This window comes from Apaloderma vittatum, unplaced genomic scaffold (assembly GCF_000703405.1).
Source record: "Apaloderma vittatum isolate BGI_N311 unplaced genomic scaffold, ASM70340v1 scaffold861, whole genome shotgun sequence".
NCBI lineage: Eukaryota > Metazoa > Chordata > Aves > Trogoniformes > Trogonidae > Apaloderma > Apaloderma vittatum.
In genome coordinates this window covers 1-19,803 of record NW_009699417.1, presented here as the reverse complement: position 1 = coordinate 19,803, position 19,803 = coordinate 1, and the positions used below count along the sequence as shown (strand labels likewise).

The following is a 19,803-nucleotide window of genomic DNA, read 5'->3' as shown; positions in this document are numbered from 1 at the left end:
TGAGAAGGGAAAAGGGGATGTTGCCAGGTTGGCATTGCAAGAAGGGCACTGGGAGCTCATGGGCAATGGGTTGATCTTGCCAAAGCTTGTAACACAATTCTTGTGAAAGAGGAGGGGGTAAAATCTAGTTTTCTTGGGTCTCAGTTCTGCACTTCTCCATTACTTCATTTCCTAGAAGCTTCTTTATTCCTGTTGTTAAAAAGGCTGCATGTGCTTGGGGGTTTGGGTGGGGTTTTGTTTGTTGGTAGTTTTTTTTGGGGGGGAAGGGCAAGAGGGATGTTTTTTGTGCTTTAAAGCCATTTCCACAGCAACTAGTGGCAGCGCGGGGTAACTGCACAGCAGAGATCTTGGTTACATCCAAGTTCATCCAGAAATTAGAAAAAGAGAAGGAAAACAAGAAACCAAAAACACATTAGGGGAACTTAAGTCCTGAGGGTCTCAGAGATGGGTGTAGCTATGTGAAGGGCAAGGTGACCGCAGCCCTGGTGCCCCTGCAGTCTGGATGCAGACCAGGCTGCTCCAAGTGCTTGCCCTTCATCTTGCCTGTTTGAGGATTCATTTAGGTGGGGCCACCCCAGGCAGTGCACGGGAACTCAGCCTTGTTTTCCAAAAGCTATGTGAAGGGCAAGGTGACCGCAGCCCTGGTGCCCCTGCAGTCTGGATGCAGACCAGGCTGCTCCAGGTACTTGTCCTTCATCTTGCTTGTTTGAGGATTCATTTGGTGGGCCCACCCCAGGCGGTGCACGGGAACTCAGCCTTTTTTTCCAAAAGGGACCCGATCTATAATGCCATGTTATTTAGAGGCTGCACATTGTTAACTGGAAGGAACAATCCCACTTTGCCAAAGAGTTAGGCTGGATGAAGTCCTCAAGTCTGTCTTTTCTCCACATCTGTAATTTCCACTCTGGAAGTATTCTGTGTCTCCCTGTGAAACCTGAGCGGAGCAGGTGAGGCTCAGAACAGGAGAAGAACTTTTTATTGCTCACTAAAAAAAAAGTATATAACCCTTCCTGGCAATGCTACTTCTGCTGCAGTTGTTATGTCATAGAGAGAAGTCCCTGCTTTGCAGAAGACAACTTCTGTAGCAATTTTGGGGAGCCACCAAACCATCCATTGGCAGTAACTAGAGCTTTCAGCCCTTTTTGACGGCTCCACAGTGGTGTGCTGGCTCTCCAAGAGTGGCAAGTGCAAGGCAGTTAATCCTGGATTTAGGAACGTGAAGGTTAGTTGCAAAACAAGCTGATGAAGACCTGGGTGCAGGTGATTGCAGTGATCTTTCCTCCCTGCGTGATTAAGACAGCAGATGCTTCCCTCTTTCATCACACCGCTGACACGTTTAGGCTTAATTGCCTAAGGTTGTGGTTGCCTCAAAAAGGGTGCTGAGATCTTCTCCGTAGCCAGCATCAGTAAAGAGATGAAGGAATTAGTGGGCTTCAATGCCAATTACTCAAGCCAATACGAGCCTTTGTAGCTGGAGAAAAGCTTCCCTTGCCACTATAGGCAGGTGGGAGCATCACATTCAGATGTGATGCATTAAAGCCTCTTTTCTCCTGCAGCTGAATGGCTCTCCAGGCTGTGTGCTGACTCCAGGAGCTAAGAAGCAGCTTATTCTTCCCAAGGAAAAGGAAAATGGTGTATGCCTGGATCCTTGCCCTAGTAGCAGCTGTGGTGCAGTACGGAGCCATGGCTGTACATGAAGGTATGTGACAAGTGGGCTACCATGAAAGCAACAGCTGGGGATGATACTGAGACACATCAGAGTGAAAAACCATTTACAAGCAGCTATTTCTGCTGATGTCATGGATACACACACAAGATGCCTTTAACTTCTGCATAGGGCCCTTTTCTGCTAGCAGAACATCTCAGCTGGCACCAGAAGGTAGGTAGGACCTGACTTGCTGTCATGGGGCTTATGGGGAAATCAGGGCTCTGCTCAGTGTCCTGCCTCTGATACTGTTCCACCTCGGCTGCTTCAGGGGAAGGTGGGGAGAAAGGCAAAACATGGCCCCTTCTGATTCTTCTTCTGATCTCTGAGAGCTGGTACAAGCCACCATACAGCAGGTATGAGAGGAAGGGCCTCCAGGAAGCCTCGAAGCCTCCTGCTACTGTTTAGAGAATTGAGATGGCAGAAGGGCTCGTCTCCTCCCTGGCTCCCTGTTGCCTGTGCAAACCCACAAAGAGCTTTTGGGAAGAAGGGGCCAAAAGGAGACAAAAGGACCCCAGACAAGAACTTTGTGAAGTTACAGCATGATCCACAGCTCCTCTTTGTAGCCTGAGTCCTGCAGGAGTGGGAGGCTCCTTATGAGCGTCCTACAAAGCTAAGCCAGAGCTCCCAGGACAGTCACGGGGCTGGATGTGAGTCAGTGAGTCCTCCCTCTTCACATGGTTCTACAGGCTTTGAAGGTGTAAATTCGCTTGGACTAAATCCAGTAAATTCAACAAGGAGTTAATAAAAGCTTTGGCATCAGCTACAACATTAACTTAATTAAGTTCCTGTCCATCAATTAAGCCAATATACTTGACTATAATGCTATTTAATTCAAAACTGGGAACAATGCAATAAATCAACATTTACAGATGTCTCTGGCAAACCTGTGATTGATGAAATGTGGTAATTTTGGAGGTGCATGGAAAATTTCAAATAAAATCATATGCCCCTGTGATTAATATAGCTGTCTGTGCTGGTATTTTCTCGAGAAGGTACCAATCCAAATATGCTTAACATCACGTGTGTCTGATGACAGCTTCTGGTACCTGATCCAAGCAGCAAATGCTCCTGGGTTTTGTTGCCAAGCTGGGCCCCTCAGAAAAGGTGCTGAGCTCTTGGCTCAACCAGAAGGGTCATTGGTTACCCCTTTATAGAGAAAGAGGAATCATCCTGCCCTTTTTTATCTCATGGAGCTCTTGCTTGTCTTTCTCCTTGTTAGCCTTGGATGCAAATGAGGGCAGGAGTGTTGTGAAGGGTGAGCAGGACTCCCAGGCACGGATGGATGATGCTCTCAGGGGATTTGGGATGTAGAGAAGTAGGTAACAAAGGTCCCTCCGATACCAATGGCATTTTGAGCACGTTCTCCAGATCAGGGCCAAAAATGCAGGTGTCTCAGGAGAAGCTGTCAGCACTGCCTTGAGTAGCTCCAAGAGGAGGATGATTTCGGAAGGGCTGGTGGATGGTTTGTACCTTTGTTAGGATTTTCTTGTAGTAATACAGGGGGTGGTTACCCTGGGAAGCTGTTGAATGATCTCCACCAGTTTTAAAGTTGGAGCCAAGGACTGGCATTGCCTTCCCTCCAAGTCCTTCTGGGGGATCAGGGATGTCAAGGCCCAAGCTAGGGAGAAGGGGTAGATCCAAAATAGAAGCAGCAGCCGGGAAAAGAGCTTATGGTGATGTACTGCTAGCAGCTGAGCTGCCTCCAAGACACGCACCCTGACATCTCGGCTGAAAAGCACTTACGGAGGATTGAGAAAGGAAGGGACATCTCAACCAAGAGATTTAGGAAGGAAAACTGAGATAACTGTCTCCCATTTTTGTCGAAGGAAAGTGCTTTATATTCCCATTTGGGTTTGAGTTACACCAAAAAGAGCCAGTCGTTATTTATCTGCAGTAAACAGAACTGTTAAGTCATGAAGAGCTCCGTGCCAGGAGCCACAAAGAAAGACGAAAAAAATCAAAAACCTTGGGTTACAAAGACCCTTAGAGTATCACCCACCCACAGCTGGCAACTTATCCTCTGTCCTGATGTGTGGCCCAAGGGGACTGATCAGGCACACGCCAGTGAAGGAGAGCACAGAGCCTGCATCTTTCCAAGCCCTTTGGGGAGCCTGCTTATAGAAATGGGGTAAAAGTTAGGTAAATTGAAGATGTTGAGCAAAACCAGGCTTTCCATTTGCAGCAGAAGCATGAGAAACCTGCTTAGCACATCTCCCCAGCAAACTGGAACAAATGCTGTGGCCTGGTTGAGTGCGAGTTGGATCTCCAGACCTGCAGCTGAAGGTCAAGGCAGTGGCTGTGTAAAGTCCAAAGCAGCAGTGAGGCCAGAGGAAAAAAAATATGGAGAGGTTGAGCCCTGTCCTGTGACCAAGATACAAAAAAGCCCTCCTCCAGCAGTCAACTGGTCTATTTTTTAGCAGCCCTGCAATAATAACTCAGCATCTGTCTGCAAGGCAGAGAAAGACCAAAGCCAATATATGTTTTGAACACCCCTTGCAGAACATTCATGAGTTTAAGCATCCCTAAAAATCACCAAATTTATGTCCATGAAATGTGTTTCTTGGTTGCCAAAAGAAAATTTAAGTAAATTGAGACTGATCACTAAAGAAAAATATGCCTTGATGCCCACTGTTTTAGGGCTAGCAAAGCATGGGTGGCCAGGTGGCCCCATGTCTCCATGAGTATCTCATGTTGCCTCTGAAGACCCTAATGCAAGAAGCATCAGGTTGGTGCAGTGGCAGAGTTGCCACATTCCCAAATTTCAATGGCTTGGGTGTCAATTTCTGCCTCCGGGCATGAGAAACCCCCAGGCATTCCCTTTGTTTCCAGCATGTCCTACAGGCCTCCATGACTTGATGGATCTGGGTCTCAGTGTTTGTGCTTCAGCTGAGAAACTTTCCCTTGGACGAGAACAGCAAAATGGAGCATTAGGAGGAAATTAAAGAGAGCAAAGCAGTTTGTTGCTCTGGGAAGCCCATGATTACCCACTTCAATGGCCTTAAGCTGCGGTGTCTCAGGGGTTCACATGACTGAGAAGGGTTTATCTCCTGGCTGGCTCGTGGCATGGCTTGAGATGAGCCTTTCTGCCCCTCTTCTCCTCCCTCAGCATGCAGGACAGCGGAGGTGGCCGATATTTTGTTCCTTGTGGGGCAGTCGCAAGGTGCAGGGAGGGAGAGCTCCCGACTGGTCAAGGACTTCATCGGCAGCATGGCCCGTTCCTTCGAGAACGTGGTGATGGGCAAAGGGGGCATCCGGCTGGCGGTGGCACTCTACGGGGAGAAACCAAGGTAGGTCAGTCCACCCTCTACCACCAGCACCCGGGTTTCTGTGGCTCTAGATGGGCAACCGTATCCACTTGGTAAAAGAGATCTTGCTGCACTGCTGAACTATTGCCAGAGCAGAGCAAGAATTTGACCCCCAGCAACGTTGCCAGAATAGTGGTGGTTGTCCGTGGGGAACTTTTTCAGGACAGGGAGGCTGGTATTTAACACAGCCACAAAAAAAATCCCCACCATCCAATTTGAGGTAGTGTTTTATGGGAACAGAGCTGTGGGGCTCATAAGCTGGAGCTCTTTGACCACTGTGAAGAGGACTTCTTGCCTTCATACAAGCCTGATGTGACCAGCTACATGTCAACATTATGGCTGGTCGTTGCTATTATTGGTGCATCCTTGCTGTAACAGTGTTTTCTTGCTCCTTGTCCACTCTTATTCCCCCATTTCTCATTCCCAGGATGAGTATTGAGCTCACGGATTACGTGACCATTGAAGAAATGCTTGTTGCAATCCAGGATCTTTCCTTCAAAGGCAGCAGCTTAAAAATAGGGTCAGCCCTGGCATTTGCAGCTCAAGCCATGTCTCGCCTGGACACGCTGCAAGAGGGTGCAGCAAAGGTAAGGGACCTTCTGTGATGGCTTCCCTCGTGCCATCCTCAGTAGGAGCCAGACCTCTAACTTCTTCACTTGAGGGCACGAATGAGCCATTTGTTTTCAATTTATTTTTAGCTTGGAGTTGAGGTACCACGTTGAAGAGCTCATTCAGCTTCAGGTCACTTTGTTGGTGATAGAAGGAGGCAGGTACCTCCAGATTTTCAAAGGACTGACTCACTTTTTAAAAAATGCTCATGTTGCCCCATGGATTGCAGAGGGACCTGGTGTTCTAGTCTTAAATACCTCCAGCTGAGTGCCCAAATTTGGGACACTTACTCCATAAGCTCAGGGCACGATAAGGACAATTAGTGGCAGTGGCGGAAGTAGCTGTTGTTAATGGTCTGCACCCATCCCCTCTGGTTACAGAAAGCAGTAGTACAGTTCGCATCTTACTCAAAAAGTGAATGTGTTGCTGTGTCTTTAGCTTTCAGACATCAGTTCTGGGTCGCTAGGTTTCTTCAGATCATTTTTTTAAAGTTATTTTTTCATAACGATGCTGAGGATGCTAAAGAGAAGGTTTACTCTGCAGGCTGCATGAAGCAGTTCACTTTGTTCTCACGATGGACGTTCTTCAAAAAAAGAAGGGAACATGGGGAAGTGGATACACCCATGAATCAAGTCTGGAACTGTCACAGTCAGCTTTCACCTCTAGTGGGCATCCCACATTGGCAGCTCAGTGCTGTACCTCCCCCGTTTGCATGCTAAATGCAGTCTGTGTGATCCATGCTACCAGTGTGGTCACGGAGACCTGTTCTGAGTCAGAGCAGGAGGGAGAACATGCTGATACAGGTGGGATGTGTTAACCACCTCAACTGCCTGCTTAAAGGTGTTGCAGCAGGGTCTGTCTTCCTTACGGCATCCCCATGCACCAGCCATATCTCCTGCTGGGTGGTCTGACTTAGGGCTGCCCAAAAACTTTGAAAAGTCTGAGGTTGCTGACTCTGACTGTCATTTAAACCCAGGCTGTGGCTGAGTTTCTCACCTTCTGATAGCATCATCCGTGTGCCATTGGCCAGTCGTGTTGTCCAAGGTGCAGCATAGAATGGTTTAGGTTAGAAGGGACCTTAAAGATCATCTAGTTCCAACCACTCCACCCTGGGAAGGGACATCTCCCACCAGACCAGGTTGCTCAAAGCCCCATCCAACCCGGCCTTGAACACTTCCAAGGAGGGAGCTTCCACAACTTCTCTGGGGAACATTTTCACTGCCTCCTTTAGGAACTGTTCTTGTGGGCTTGTAGGGGTGAATCCTCTCTCTGTGCTGGTATTAATTTCCTTCTGGAGCCAGAGTTACTGCCCCAAGCAGAGGTGAGACAGAGCTGAGCAGGAGACATGCAGAGAAGATGCTGTCATGAGCGGCAGCATTTACGCTCTTGTCCTTCCCAGCTCACGTTCATTAGAGCTGATTTCATGTGACTTACCCCAGAGGTATGGGTTATCGAAGGATTTATTTTCCAAGTGCCCATCCCTTTAGAGGGATAGGACTTCATCCAAAGTCTGGCTTTTCAGTGTGAAAATCCTGCAGCTGTCTCCGTGACCTCCTCCTGTTGTGCTCTTTCATTCTCTGGCTCTTCCACCAATTCTTGTAGGTAGTCGTTTTGATCACGGATGCGAAATCCAGCGACTCAATAGAAGACAAAGCCCGGATTCTGCAGGACAGGGGGGTGACAGTGTTTGCTGTAGGTATGTATGGACACACTAAGTTACGTGAAGCATCATCACCAAATACACAACAGCCCCCTTTCTCTAAAAACTTCACTCATCCCCAGGTTTAGCCTCTAGCAACTACTGCGAGTACAGAAAAATCACATCTGTGCTGTGCTTTCTTTTTGTCATTGTTGTTGTTGATAGCTGATTTATTCAGTGGAAATCTGCGGTTTTGCATCTGTCAAAACTACTTGAGAATTCAGGAGGAGTTCAATAAAAAGTTCTGTAAAAGTCAAAGTGTTTTGATGTGACATTTTCAAAAATTAAATGTTTTTACTTTGGGAGGTTTCTCTTAATGGGATTCAGAGACCAACTTCAGCTACGTTAAAAATGCCCATTGGAATAATTCTGTGGACAAGGAAAAGTTTCAGCGCCTCCCTGCCCCCAAGCTGCAGCCATTTATTAAAAGTCAGGTCCTTCCCTTCACCAAACGTTTCAGGGGAGAAGATGGAGGGTGATGTTTCATGTTAGAGTGAGCAAATTGATTTGGACATATAGGAGGTGAAAATTAGGGAGAGTTGGTTTGTTGGATTATTTTTTGTCCCCTTTTTTAATTTAACTACAGGAAAACCTTGCCGTTTTCACACAGCCTCCCAAAGTCCCATTGTCTGCTCATCCATCAGGAGGGCTGCAGTGTCTCTGTATTCAACTGGAAGGATGAGGCCAGATCCTGCCCTGTTCCTTTTCACCCTCCAACCCAAGAGAGCTTTCCACCTCTTGGCCTATTAGCAGCTGAATCCCCACGGTCAATGTCTAACAGGACTCTGGAGAAAACCTTGGCCACATTCCCCTCGTGGCTTCATCTGCTGCCTGTCCACCTTGAGTCTCCATTCCTTGTTTCATCTTTCACCATGGGCAGCATGACTGCAACACTGGTGTAAAACTCAGACCAGCACATTCCTCCTGCTTGTTCTTGACAGCCCTTGCCAACACCTGGCCTGCTCCACGGATGGTGTTTGATGTCCTCCTTTGCTCTTCTTTTCCTCCAGGAATTAAGGATGCTGACAGGAATGAACTCAACAAAATAGCTTCAGAGCCCGCTGCAGAGCATGCACTTTACGTCGAAGATGTCCACCTGCTCTACAGCATGGCCTCCAAACTCTCTCGAAGGCTCTGCTTCACTGCCTCAGAGCCACCACGACCCATCAAACAGACTCCGCAAGGTGCGTCAGGGCTCCAACTTTACCCTGATTTCCACCTGCTGGAACCAGCCCCTTCCCAGTCCCTGTATATGCCAGCCACACCACGGAGATGGACCTCCCGCATCTCCTCTGTTCATCACAAGGGAGCTTTGGGGATTGGGTGACCTTAGAGGAGCAGCCAGCTCATTGAGCATGTGTTGCTTGAGGGCAGGGGACTTTTGTTTTTTGCTTTTGTTTGCATCTCCGTGGTGTGTGGGTTGGTACCAGATCCTAAAAGTCTTGCTACTGGTTCAAACAAAAGGAGCAGCAATGGGCTGGGGCAGTATTTCTACCCCTTGGAGGCTTTCATGGTGGACCTCTCATGGTAGACTTCAGCAGCACAGCTCAGCATCTCAGGAAGAACTTTATTCCTTGCAGAAGATGCTCAGAGCAGCTGAAGAGATTTCCAAAGACATCTAGGTCTCTCCCCAAAGAGATACTACTCTTGCAGAAAACCCTGAGAATATGAGTTAAAAGCTTGGAGCAGAGCTAGGGGGAACTTCATCAGAGTCATTAGATAGATTGGGTTGGTTGGTTGGTTGGTTTTTTTTGCTTTCTCTGTCGTTCTGTAGCACTTCAGGGCTTCCTGTGATGTTTCATGGAGAGTTCAAGTTTTCTTGCCAGATATTCTCCGATGGCAGTGAGGAGAAGGGCAGGAAAGACATGGTGCCCTAAGCATTAAGCAGGTGTTCATGGGGGAAATGTAGCCAGAACCACTTTTTCCCCCCTTCTTGTGCTGTCAAGCAATTTGACAAAAGAAAACCTGCTTGCATGGCTCTGACCTGGAAACAGATCCCAGCTGCTCCTGCGCTCTCAGCCTACGTGAGCACCATCCATGACCAAGACTTTCCCTGCGTTAAATATGTTGACTCCATCAATGAACACCCTTCACATGTCCGACACCATTACCATCACGGTCCAAACCAAAGGCTTTTCCTTTCTCTTCTTGCAGCAGAGAAGATCATCGGCCCCCAGAATTTGTACATCAGTGAACACAGCCACAGCTCACTGCGACTCATGTGGATGCCAGCCACGGGGAGGGTGATGGGGTATCGTGTCCACCTACAACCCTCGCTGCCTTCGGGGCAGCCAGTTTCCAAGGCCCAACGTCAGGTAGAGTTGCATTCCCGTGTTGCAGAGCACCAGTTGCAGGTTCTGGCATTAGGGATTACTCCTCTGCTGAGGCAGCTGATGGCACAGCCAGGTTAGGAGGAGGCACCATGTCCTCCAGCCATCCTGGGTGCAGCCCAGTTCTTTGGCATAAATTCCTGAAACTGGATCCTGCAAGTGAAGCTCTATAGGTAGACAATCGTATTTGCAGGCATGTTGATTGCTCATGCTAGTTTTGGCATTGCCGTGGCAGTGAGATGGAGTTTCTAGACTTGATGGGGAAGAAGGGTGGGGTGGAAGAAAGGTGTGGCACAAACTCCATTGGGATTGATAAGAATAGATCATAAGAAGCACTCTTTATCTCTTTACCTTGGTAATACCACCCCTCAAATAAGCCCATCCAGCTTCCCTAACAACATCTCCTCATCCTTTTGCTGTCAGGATTGTTCATCCTGGTAAGATCTCTGCGAGGTTTGGGTTTGGATTTGCTATGTCCTTTGCGTGGGGAGTGCTGCCACGTGTCCTGGCTCATGCTGGTTCACCTTGGTCACTGCACAAAGTTTGAGAGCAAGATTGAAGGCAAGAAGATGTATGCCTAAGAGCTTTGATTTCTAATATTAGAACGAAACTGTGAAAGCATAAATTATTAAGGTTAAGATTATTAATTGTATTAATTATTAAGATTGTATTTAATGAGAATGATCATCCTTGGCTGCTTCAGAATCTCATAAGAACACGATGAAAACACAGAAGTTTATCTTCACCTCTCTTGCCCTCAGGTTACATTGAAATCTCTCTCTACGAGCTTAAAAGAAACTTTCTTTGCCAAAGATGGCTGCTTTTCCTCCTTTTTATTTTAAGGGGATTGGGGGCCATGCTCACCCTTACACAAGCTCTTGTTTTCATGGAGTTTTTTTCTGGGCTAACTCATGAAACCCACCCTTGGCACTGTCTCGTGTCTATTCTATGTCCAGTGTGATCCCAGATGTCTTTTGAGGATCGCAGTGTTCCAAGTTGGTGCATTTTAAGAGATTTCTGCACATGTGAAGCCCCATGTGAAGCTTCGTGCTCCTCACCTTTTGCAAACATGGGGATCTTCTACTGTCATGGAGGTGTAATGATGTCCTTTGTCCCCCTCTGTGACAGGTTGTGGTGGATGGTGACAAAAATACCGTGCTGGTGACTGGTCTGAAACCCAACACCAAGTACGACGTCACAGTGAGGGCCATCTATGCAGATGTCCTTGGGGAATCAGCAGCTGTCAAGGGGAAAACAAGTGAGTGTCTCTTCTTTGGTCATCCCTGTGTGTTCCTTGTCTGTGTGGGTACAGGAAAACCTCACCTCAAAAACATATATGTGAGGAATGGAGAGGTAGGAATGGGTAGGAGGATCATCCATGCAGATGTCCATGGTGTGGGGTGCAGGGTTGTGAGCAGGTGCAGAGAAACTCCAGTGGTCAACCCACTTGAAAGCAGAGGGTGCAGCCCGCTGATAGCTCACATCATCTGATTTAATAACGGGCAGGATTTAACAAACCCGTGCTGGGGTTCAGTTAACCTAACCCTCCTGTGCCTGGGATGAGAAAGCTTTGGAGACCATGGGTTGAGAAACACGGACGCGAGTTTTATGGAAACATCTATATTCTAAATGCCGTGTTTCAGAAGTGGGTGGTCTGAAAGCTTGGGATTGGCATTCTGCATGTCCTCAGGGCTTCATTTCACCCAAGGTGAACATCAAGGTGATATGATCATGGACTTTAGGAAACACCCCGAGTAGCCATCTCCGGACTCATTAAAGGATCTGGGCTTCCTCTGGATTGCCAAGTGCCACCAAATTCCTTTGCTGTCGCATAGCTGGCTGTAATGCCAAGGTTCTTGGAAATAAAGGAACAAATTCACTCTTGGCCAAACCCTGGAGTGCAAGACACTGGGCCAGATGTGAGGGATGGAACAGGTTTTTTCCCAGAAGTCTCTGCACTACTTTAAGGTGTTTCAGGAGTTTAAGGAGTGCACTAATTCTACTTCCCTCCCTGTTTTGCATGAAATGCCAAGTCTGCTTCACTCAAGGGGTTTTAAAAAAGAATTATTTCTTTCTTCCTTGCCTTTTATTCTTCCCCCACCCCCTCCAATGTCTTAAATTGTTTGTCTTCTTGAGGGAAGATCTCTGACAGGATGAATAAATAAAGCGCCTCAATGAGGTTGACTCGTATGTACTTGCCAAGAATAAGATGGAATGTCTTTATGGGCAGAAATAAAGTCATTTGATCTCTTCTTTTATTATCCCCAACACGAAGCCAGAGGCAGAAGCTATGAATCTGTCTGCCATGGCTGGGTGGATCAAAATGGGCTCCTCATTGTAAGAATTGCATCCATAGGCACAAGTAGTGTTTGCTTCATGTGTCCTTGCTCCATTGGTGTGAAACCACCACAGAGTTTTTTTTCTGCTTGGGAGAAAATGCCCTGTGGGTAGATATTCCACAGTTCCCAACAACATTCAAAGAGAAAAACCACAAGCACTCTGCCTTGGGGGCTTTCAGCTCACTTTTCAAGCAGAGGAGCCTTTGGTAGAGGTGGGGAGTGGTTGCTTCTGAGGAGGTCAGCTGAGAGAACAGAGAGAACCCTAGAATCATAGAATCATTCAGATTGGCAAAGACCCTTGGGATCATCGAGTCCAACCATGAACTGGTGCTGCTCACCTTTGTGTCTCTTTATCCTTGAAGACAAAAGATTTTCGGTGTATGTTTGCCATGGCACTTTATCACAGTACTGTCACATCAATTTGTGCAATACTTTTGTATCCCAAAGCACCTGTGCCTCCAGTCACTAATTTCCGTGTGATAGAAGAAGGACTTTTTAGCTTGAAGGTGGCTTGGACACCTCCACCGGGCAAGCTGGAGAGCTACAAGATCTACATCCCCAGAGGTAAGTTCAGATTTTATTAATTTTTCTTGGAGTTTGCTTTAAAAGGGGCAAGGACTCAAGGACAGGAAAGGTGACATTTTGTCAAAGGAACAACAAACCACAGAGCTCCTGGAATTATTCTGGAAGGAGGCCAGGTTAGCCCCTCCCAGATAAGTGTGATTCCTCCAGGACAGAGGAGGAGAGTCCTCTGAAGGACTTTCAAAGAACAAGATGGGGATGATGTTGTGGATGCCTTGTACCCTATTGCATGGTCACATCTAGACCTACCATGGATGTATTTTGTACTCATGTGCCCGCTTTGGTGTGGCTGTAGGGTGAGTTCAAGCCTTTGGTGTGGCTTACGCCCACCTCTGTGTGATCTTGAGGGTTGGGACAATATGAATATGTCAAATCTTGGCTGCAGACATAACTCTCAGCGACACCACATGGGTTGGGGCACTTTAATCATGTGTTTGAACCAGCTCCTATGTGTTTTCTTCACTGTGTTGTGAAGGCATCATCACTCTTCTTGATTTTGCAGCCAACAGACCAGGGATGACCTACAAGCAGGTTCTGCAGGGTGATGTCTCTTCCCACGTGCTGGATAACTTGCAGGAGGATAGAGAATACAGCATCGGCATCTGTGCGGTGTATCCCCAGGGGCCAAGCCAGTCTGTGGTTGCTGTGGGGAGAACATGTAAGAGATGTGACTCTGTGGCTGGTCCCTTCTTGCCCTGGGTGCTGTGTTCACACCCTTTGCTGTTGATAAACACCTCATAGTTGATGGGTGCTGCACCTACATGTGCATCAAAGGGGCAACATTCAACACAGCCTTCCTGACCTGTGGTGGTCTTGTCTCCCAAGGAACAAGCAACGTTATGAGAGGAAATGGTCTCAAGTCAGGCAAGGGAAGGTTTAGATTGGCTATTAGGAAAAATTTCTGTATTGAAAGAGTGGTGAGGCATGGGAACAGGCTGCCCAGGGAAGTGGTGAAGTCACTGTCCCTAGAGGTGTTCAAAAATTGTGTAGGTGTGGCACTTGGGGACATTGTTTGGTGGTCATGGTGGTGTTGGGTAGACAGCTGGACTTGATCTTAGAGGTCTTTTTCAACCTTTATGATTATATGACCGCAACCTTGAGCCCTGATCTTCCCCAGTCACATGCACAGACATGAATGCCCTCGAACACCATCATGCTGCTTGGGAGGAAGGGTGGGACACCTGCCAGAGCCTCTCTTGTCCTCCTGTTTTGCACCCACACTGCATAAGGCGAGCAAGGCTGGTACGTTAGAGGCATTGATCCTTGAAAGCGGTGGTCACAGATTTGGTTGTTTTCACCACTGCTTTCAAGAGATGCCTTCAGCCTTCCAGGCAGGGCAGGAGCCCTTGGAGATCCCTCTCCTTCTGACAGATGGGCTAGAGGAACAGTGGTGCAGGGAGGGCAGCCAGCCACTGGCAAGGGAGTTCTCTGAAAGGGTTGTTCCTTGTCCTCCTTCCAGTGAAGCTCCAGCCTGTGAAGAGCATCTTGCTGCAGAACGAAACCACTGACACGCTCCAGGCAAGGTGGAGCCCCGTCCGGGGAGCAACGGGGTACAGGCTCACCTGGACATCAGCAGGTAGGAGCCGGGTGCATGCATCAGCAGGCACTGAGATGGTGAGACAGGAGCTCCCCAGGTGCACTGACACCTTCTGTGCCCGGCCCTGCAGCAAGAAGCTGGAGGGAACCAGGTTTTTTTGGGTTCTGTGAAGTGTGGAGTTTTCTGCAGGCAGCGATAAATCAGCAGCTTCAGCAGAGAGCTGTGCCGTGGGCCTTGATGCGCTCCACCACAGATGTAGAAATACCTGCTCTGGCTCTGCATAATGTAGGCTAATGAGTACCCAGCCTTGTCGATGTGGGATTAGGGATGGATTTACTGGACCTGGGCAGGCTCAAAAGGGTTAAATAGCTGGAGAGAAGCTAGTAAAGTATTCCATGCAGAGCTGAATCCACAGTCCCTGAGAATTTGGGCTTACCCTCATTTTGAGGGGACAGGTATTACAGCCTGGAAGTGCCTGTGCTTGTTACTTTTCTCTCTGCAGCGCCAAGACCTGGCTTCCGCCCCCAGCATCCCATAAAACATCTTCGTTCTCAGGCAAATTTGAGTGTTTGAAGGTGGATTTGAATTTTGCAGCTGGAGCCTCTCTCCCTGCCCTGAACCCAAACGTATTTTCATTGCTGGTGTGGGGGAACACAAGTTAGAAATTCAGGTTTGATGGCATATTTTGGCCTTGGGAGATGGATGTTTCTGTGGTTCAAAGATGAAGTGGGATGTCAGGACAACTGGGGTCCATCACAGGCTTTGAATAAATAGCAAAGTATTCTCTGGCTCAGCTCCCCTGATAAGGAGATTTCTCCCACCAGGGGAGGGGAGTGTTGCTTGGAGAACAGCTCCAAAGGCCATCATAAGGGAAAAATCTTTAAAAGGAAGATAGAAAAGTGCTTTTATTGCTTTGAAATGAACGTCTCTCTGGAAAAAAAAAAAAAGTGGCACACCCCAAAACTCATCTGTTTACCCAATCCTTGCTTGATTCCCCCAGCTAGAAATGAAGCACACGCGTGCTCAGCCCTGCCACATCTTTGGAGTGGGGACATCCCCTCTTGAAGGGACAGTGCAGGACATCGAGGGTGCATTACCTTCATTCTAGATTTGGTCTTTCCGAGCAGCTTTTTCACCGGGTACTGGCTCATCCCAAATCCCGGGGTGGCAAAGCCCACAAAGGGCAGCCCAGCCCCACTGCTGGACCCCGCGGGATCCTCCTCCCTCTCTCCATCCCGGGGCGATGCGTTAGGGTGCAGTGGCTTTGGACACTTTCTGCCCATCCCAGGCACTAGAATAGTTTGATTTTTCTTCTCTAGCTTCTGAGACAGAGAATATAAAAAACATAAAGGGGAGGCTGATGTGGAGAGCAGGTCCACAGAGTGGGGTGGGAGAAGGGGGATGGGGCTCAGGCTGCTGGTGGAGCAGAAGATGGGGACATGGCGCCCTCCAGTGACCAAACTGCAAATGGCAGCTTTCCCCCTCCAAAATCTTAGAATCGTAGAATTACAGAATGTGTTGGGCTGGAAGGGACTTTTAAACGCCATCTAGTCCAACCCCCCCTGCAGTGAGCAGGGACATCTTTACCCAGATCAGGTTGCTCAGAGCCTCATCAGCCTGACCTTGAATGTCTCCAGGGATGGAGCCTCCACCACCTCTCTGGGCAACCTGTACACACCTGTACCTGCACCTCTCTGTCCCTCTGAAACAGGGTGTGATCCCCAGGGATCAGGTTTTAAGTCTTCTCCTGCCATGCTGAGAGGTTCAGCTGAGTGGTTTCTAGCCCACAGCAAGGATACAGCAATGAGAAAATGTCTTTTGTGACATCAGTTGGCTCTTGTGTCCTGCAGGGAAGGCAAGACTGGGCAGCGGACCCCGTTATGGGACTGCTCATGGACCCATCTGTGGTTATTTGTACCTGATCTGTTTTCCTGGGCCTGCAGAGCCCTGAGTTGCCTTGATCTGCTGGTGATCACTGAGATCTGCCAAAGTGGCTGTGGGGTGTTTCGACCCAAATATACGCCAGCTCCTCAACCAAGATACATGCTCATTGCACTAAGCCCCATCCCTACAATCCTTAGCCTGAGGACCTCGGTGGCACATGTGCAAGCCAGAAGGATGAGATGCCATTCAATCTCATGCAGCTTTGTGTTTCTCAAGTGGCTGTTCACATGGTTGCCCAGTGTCCTCCCAGACAAAGAGACTCAAGAAGGGAAGTCCTCCTTGGTCTGACCCAAGGGAGCGAAAACATCAGCTGACCCAAATATCATTTCCCTTTGCAGAGGGCAGCATCCAAGACGTGAACCTCAGCAACACCTACAGCTACTACATGATCCAGGGGCTGCAGCCTGGCACAGAATACACCGTCACCGTCAACCCCATCTTTGGGGACGTTGAGGGGCCAGTGATGAGCAGGAAAGCCACGACGGGTCAGTGCCCTGCAGCAGAGATGGGAGACAGCCCAGGCAGACATGGATGAGGGTCAGGTCGTGCTGGTGTAATTTGTAGTCACCACCTGTCACCTGGTGCAGAAAGCACTCCAGGTCATCACAGCTTTTGAGGGCCACTTAGAAACTGTTGGGACCTTGATGCAATCAGTCAACTTTGCTCTCTCGCAGTGGGCTCGAGCACCGTCCAGATGCTAAAAGTGAGTGAGATATCCATCAACAGTGCTCTGGTCTCCTGGGACTCGGTTGCTGGGGCCACTGGGTACCGAGTGGTTTGGGGTCCTACACCAGGTAAGATCCCACTCTCCTTCAGCCTGCTTCAGCTCCACCTCCTTCTGTAGCATGGGAAATAAGACATTGGGAGCCTGAGGGATGGTGGGTGTAGGGGCAAGTCCAGCTCATTAACTGGTCTGAGCAGCCTCACCCACAGCTTCAGGCCATGAACTGAAATCAGAGATTATTCGTGGACCTGACCCAAAATACCTTTAGGCAGGGGCCCTGCAGCTTCTTTGTTCAGCCCAACAGCTAGAGCAAGAGTCCTACAACACCTTGACTGGTCCTCAGGGAAGAGAGGGGGCAGGTTATCTAGCACAAGGGCTTTGCAACTCTCTTCAGATGCTGAGAAGGGACAGAGCACATGCCCATGTCACGGTGGTTCCTGGATGTAAGAGCTGGTTTGGTTCCTTTGGTTCCTCTCAGCTGATTTGGATCCTTTAGTCATCCAAATTCCCAAATAAATAACCATAGGAAAACTCTCACTCACCCCAGCACACACATGGGTGTTCTACCACAGAGGTTCAGCTGGGTTGGACAGGGACTGCCGGGAAAAACGTGGTGCCCTTCACTGCTCTCCAGATTCTTCAATCTATATTCTCCTCAATTTTATTTTCTCTCTTCCAAAGAGTTCTTTGGCAAAGACCGTCCTCACCAACTAGCCCTCAACAAGTCGGTCACAGCCTACCAGCTCCGCAAGCTGGCCCATGACACCGAGTACGTGATTTCCCTCTACGTGCTCTTTGGCTCCATGGAGGGACCAGGGATCACAACCTCAGCCAAGACATGTGAGTACAGGCAGGACATTCAAGCCACCACCGCGACACACAACCCTTGGATATCTGGTTCAACCTTGTGTATGCCTACCAAGGCCTTACGCTGTACCTCCTGCACCCAACTCCCATGGGCTTCCCCTCATATCCGGCGCACTGTGATGGTGGTCCTGCCAACGTGCTGTGCCTGGTGGCTGAGACTGTAAATCCCAAAGTTTCCAAGGCTTTCTGCCTGGGCAGCTTCAAGTGCAAGCTGGAGCCAACATGCTCTGCGGCAGATCTGTTCATGGGGGGAGCTTGGGCAGAGCTTCAGGCATGAACTACCCAATCTGTGCTCACTGAGCTTCAAGGCATCCCAAAATCCAGACCAGTGGCCAAAGTCTTCGACATCATCAAAGAGTCCAGCTGGAAAAGATTTGAGACCTGGGTAAATTCTGCTATAGGGAGAGGGAGATAAATAGAGAGGAACATCCTAATTTGCTGCCTGGTGACACAGGCTGTTCCCTGCCCTGAAGAAGGAGACACTACAAAGGGCTGTGCTGACGCATCAGGTTGCCTGGATATGAGGCAAAAATGAAAATTCTTCATGTAAAACAGGGGAAAATGATGGTCTAGTTGATGGCCAGAGCCTGTCCCTCCATGGAAAACTTTGGAGTTGCTGCATCTTGGCTGGGGGAAGGCAATGGTAGTGAGCATGGTGATCAGAAAGCAGAGGCAATATTTGCACAGTAACAGATGTGTCCTCAGGTGGGTTTAGAAGTGGCAGAAGGTGGTCAGAAACGCTTGAACACAATATAGAGATAATGGTCTGACCCTTGTGAAGAAGAGGAGGAACAGGCAAACGTGAATGTTCAGCACCTATGGGAGCTCTGGGCAGGTGTTTCATGGTGTGGGCAACGTGGAGGCACTGGGATCTGGATTTCATGGCTCTTTGGATACCTGTACTGTCTGTCCTGGGCTCACAGAAGTGCTCCCACCTGGATCTAGTACAGAACGCATTCCTCAGTGCTAAGGGAGGTGGGATGTACACATCTGGCCCAGACCTCAAGCAGTGCAAACTGGCATCTCTCCAGGTGAGGCTGATGAGGCACTGAGGATAAGCAGAGATACCACTTTTAACCCTGTTCTTTAATTTTGGCCTCATTACACAGTCAACGAGGAGCCCTTTTGGACAGTAGTCAGGGCGCTAATACTGTCCTCACTTCGCAGCTCCTCTTGGCTACGTCTCCAGTTTCAAGGTGATGTCCTCCACTAGCACAAGCCTGTCTCTGGTGTGGAGTGCCACGGCAGCTGCCACCAAATACAAAGTCACCTGGAGCCCTGCTGGAGCAGGTAAAGGTGAGCAGGCAAAGGGTACACATGCTTGTTCCTGGCACAGACCCACATCTATGGGGCATGGGAGGCATCTTTCCAAACTTCCAATTCACTTTCCCAGGCTGGGAAATATCGTGATCTTCAATCTGCACCCATTGGTGACCCTCTTCTCTTTGTATTCCTGTTCTTCTATTTATGAAGATAATCCCCAAAGCTCTGAAGCAATAGTACAGCGAGGAACGACTATTTCCTTTGGAGGGAATGCCACCAGCCACAGGCTCTGAAGTATCTTTATTTTGTTTTCTTTTTTGCAGAAAATCAGGTTGCCAAGACTCACTATCTGGGCAGTAGAGTGTTGGCTTACCAGATTGACCACTTGTTGCCCAACACCCTGTATAAAGTCGGTGTTCGGGCTGTCTTCAGCAAGGTGGAGGGGCCGGAGGTGACTCTGACTCACCGCACAGGTATGATGTCCTGGTGGAACAACCCTCTTGGTGTTGGGATGCAAAGTTTTGATTCATGGTCCTGTGCCTTGCACGTTGATGATGAAGCAGCACGAGCAGCCCTCATAGGTGGCAGCAATAATCCATGGGTGTTCCCGTGGGTGGGAGTGGACACGTCCTTCTGACATGTTAAAGAGGCTTGGCATGGGTAGGCAACTGTGGACGCATTAAAACACTCCCTAGTCTTATTCATCCACAGCCATCTTGGGAAGGAGGAACCTCTCTGAAGGTCCCGCTCAGGGTCACCTCACCAGCATGTGCTCTTGAGTTTTGCCATTCCTTGATTTGTGGCTCTGGCGCTTCAAATTTGCGCTCCTGGTTCCATTTATTGTCTTTTTTGAGTGAGTTCATCTGAATCACAGTTCCCCATGGTGTTTGAAGATG

General features: G+C 48.8%; 1 protein-coding gene across 1 annotated transcript; it reads left to right on the top strand.

Annotated features, from left to right (window-relative positions):
- Nucleotides 1-4,814: 4,814 nt before the first annotated feature.
- Nucleotides 4,815-19,380, top strand: LOC104280634 (collagen alpha-1(VII) chain-like; the record flags this gene model as incomplete). The annotated part of the gene is made up of 14 exons (XM_009878345.1): nt 4,815-4,995; nt 5,441-5,600; nt 7,225-7,318; nt 8,332-8,505; nt 9,476-9,636; nt 10,780-10,909; nt 12,438-12,554; nt 13,075-13,230; nt 14,032-14,148; nt 16,392-16,538; nt 16,728-16,847; nt 17,459-17,617; nt 18,812-18,934; nt 19,231-19,380. Coding segments are annotated over 14 exons (1,989 nt in total), but the record flags the coding sequence as incomplete, so codon positions are not given.
- Nucleotides 19,381-19,803: the final 423 nt, after the last annotated feature.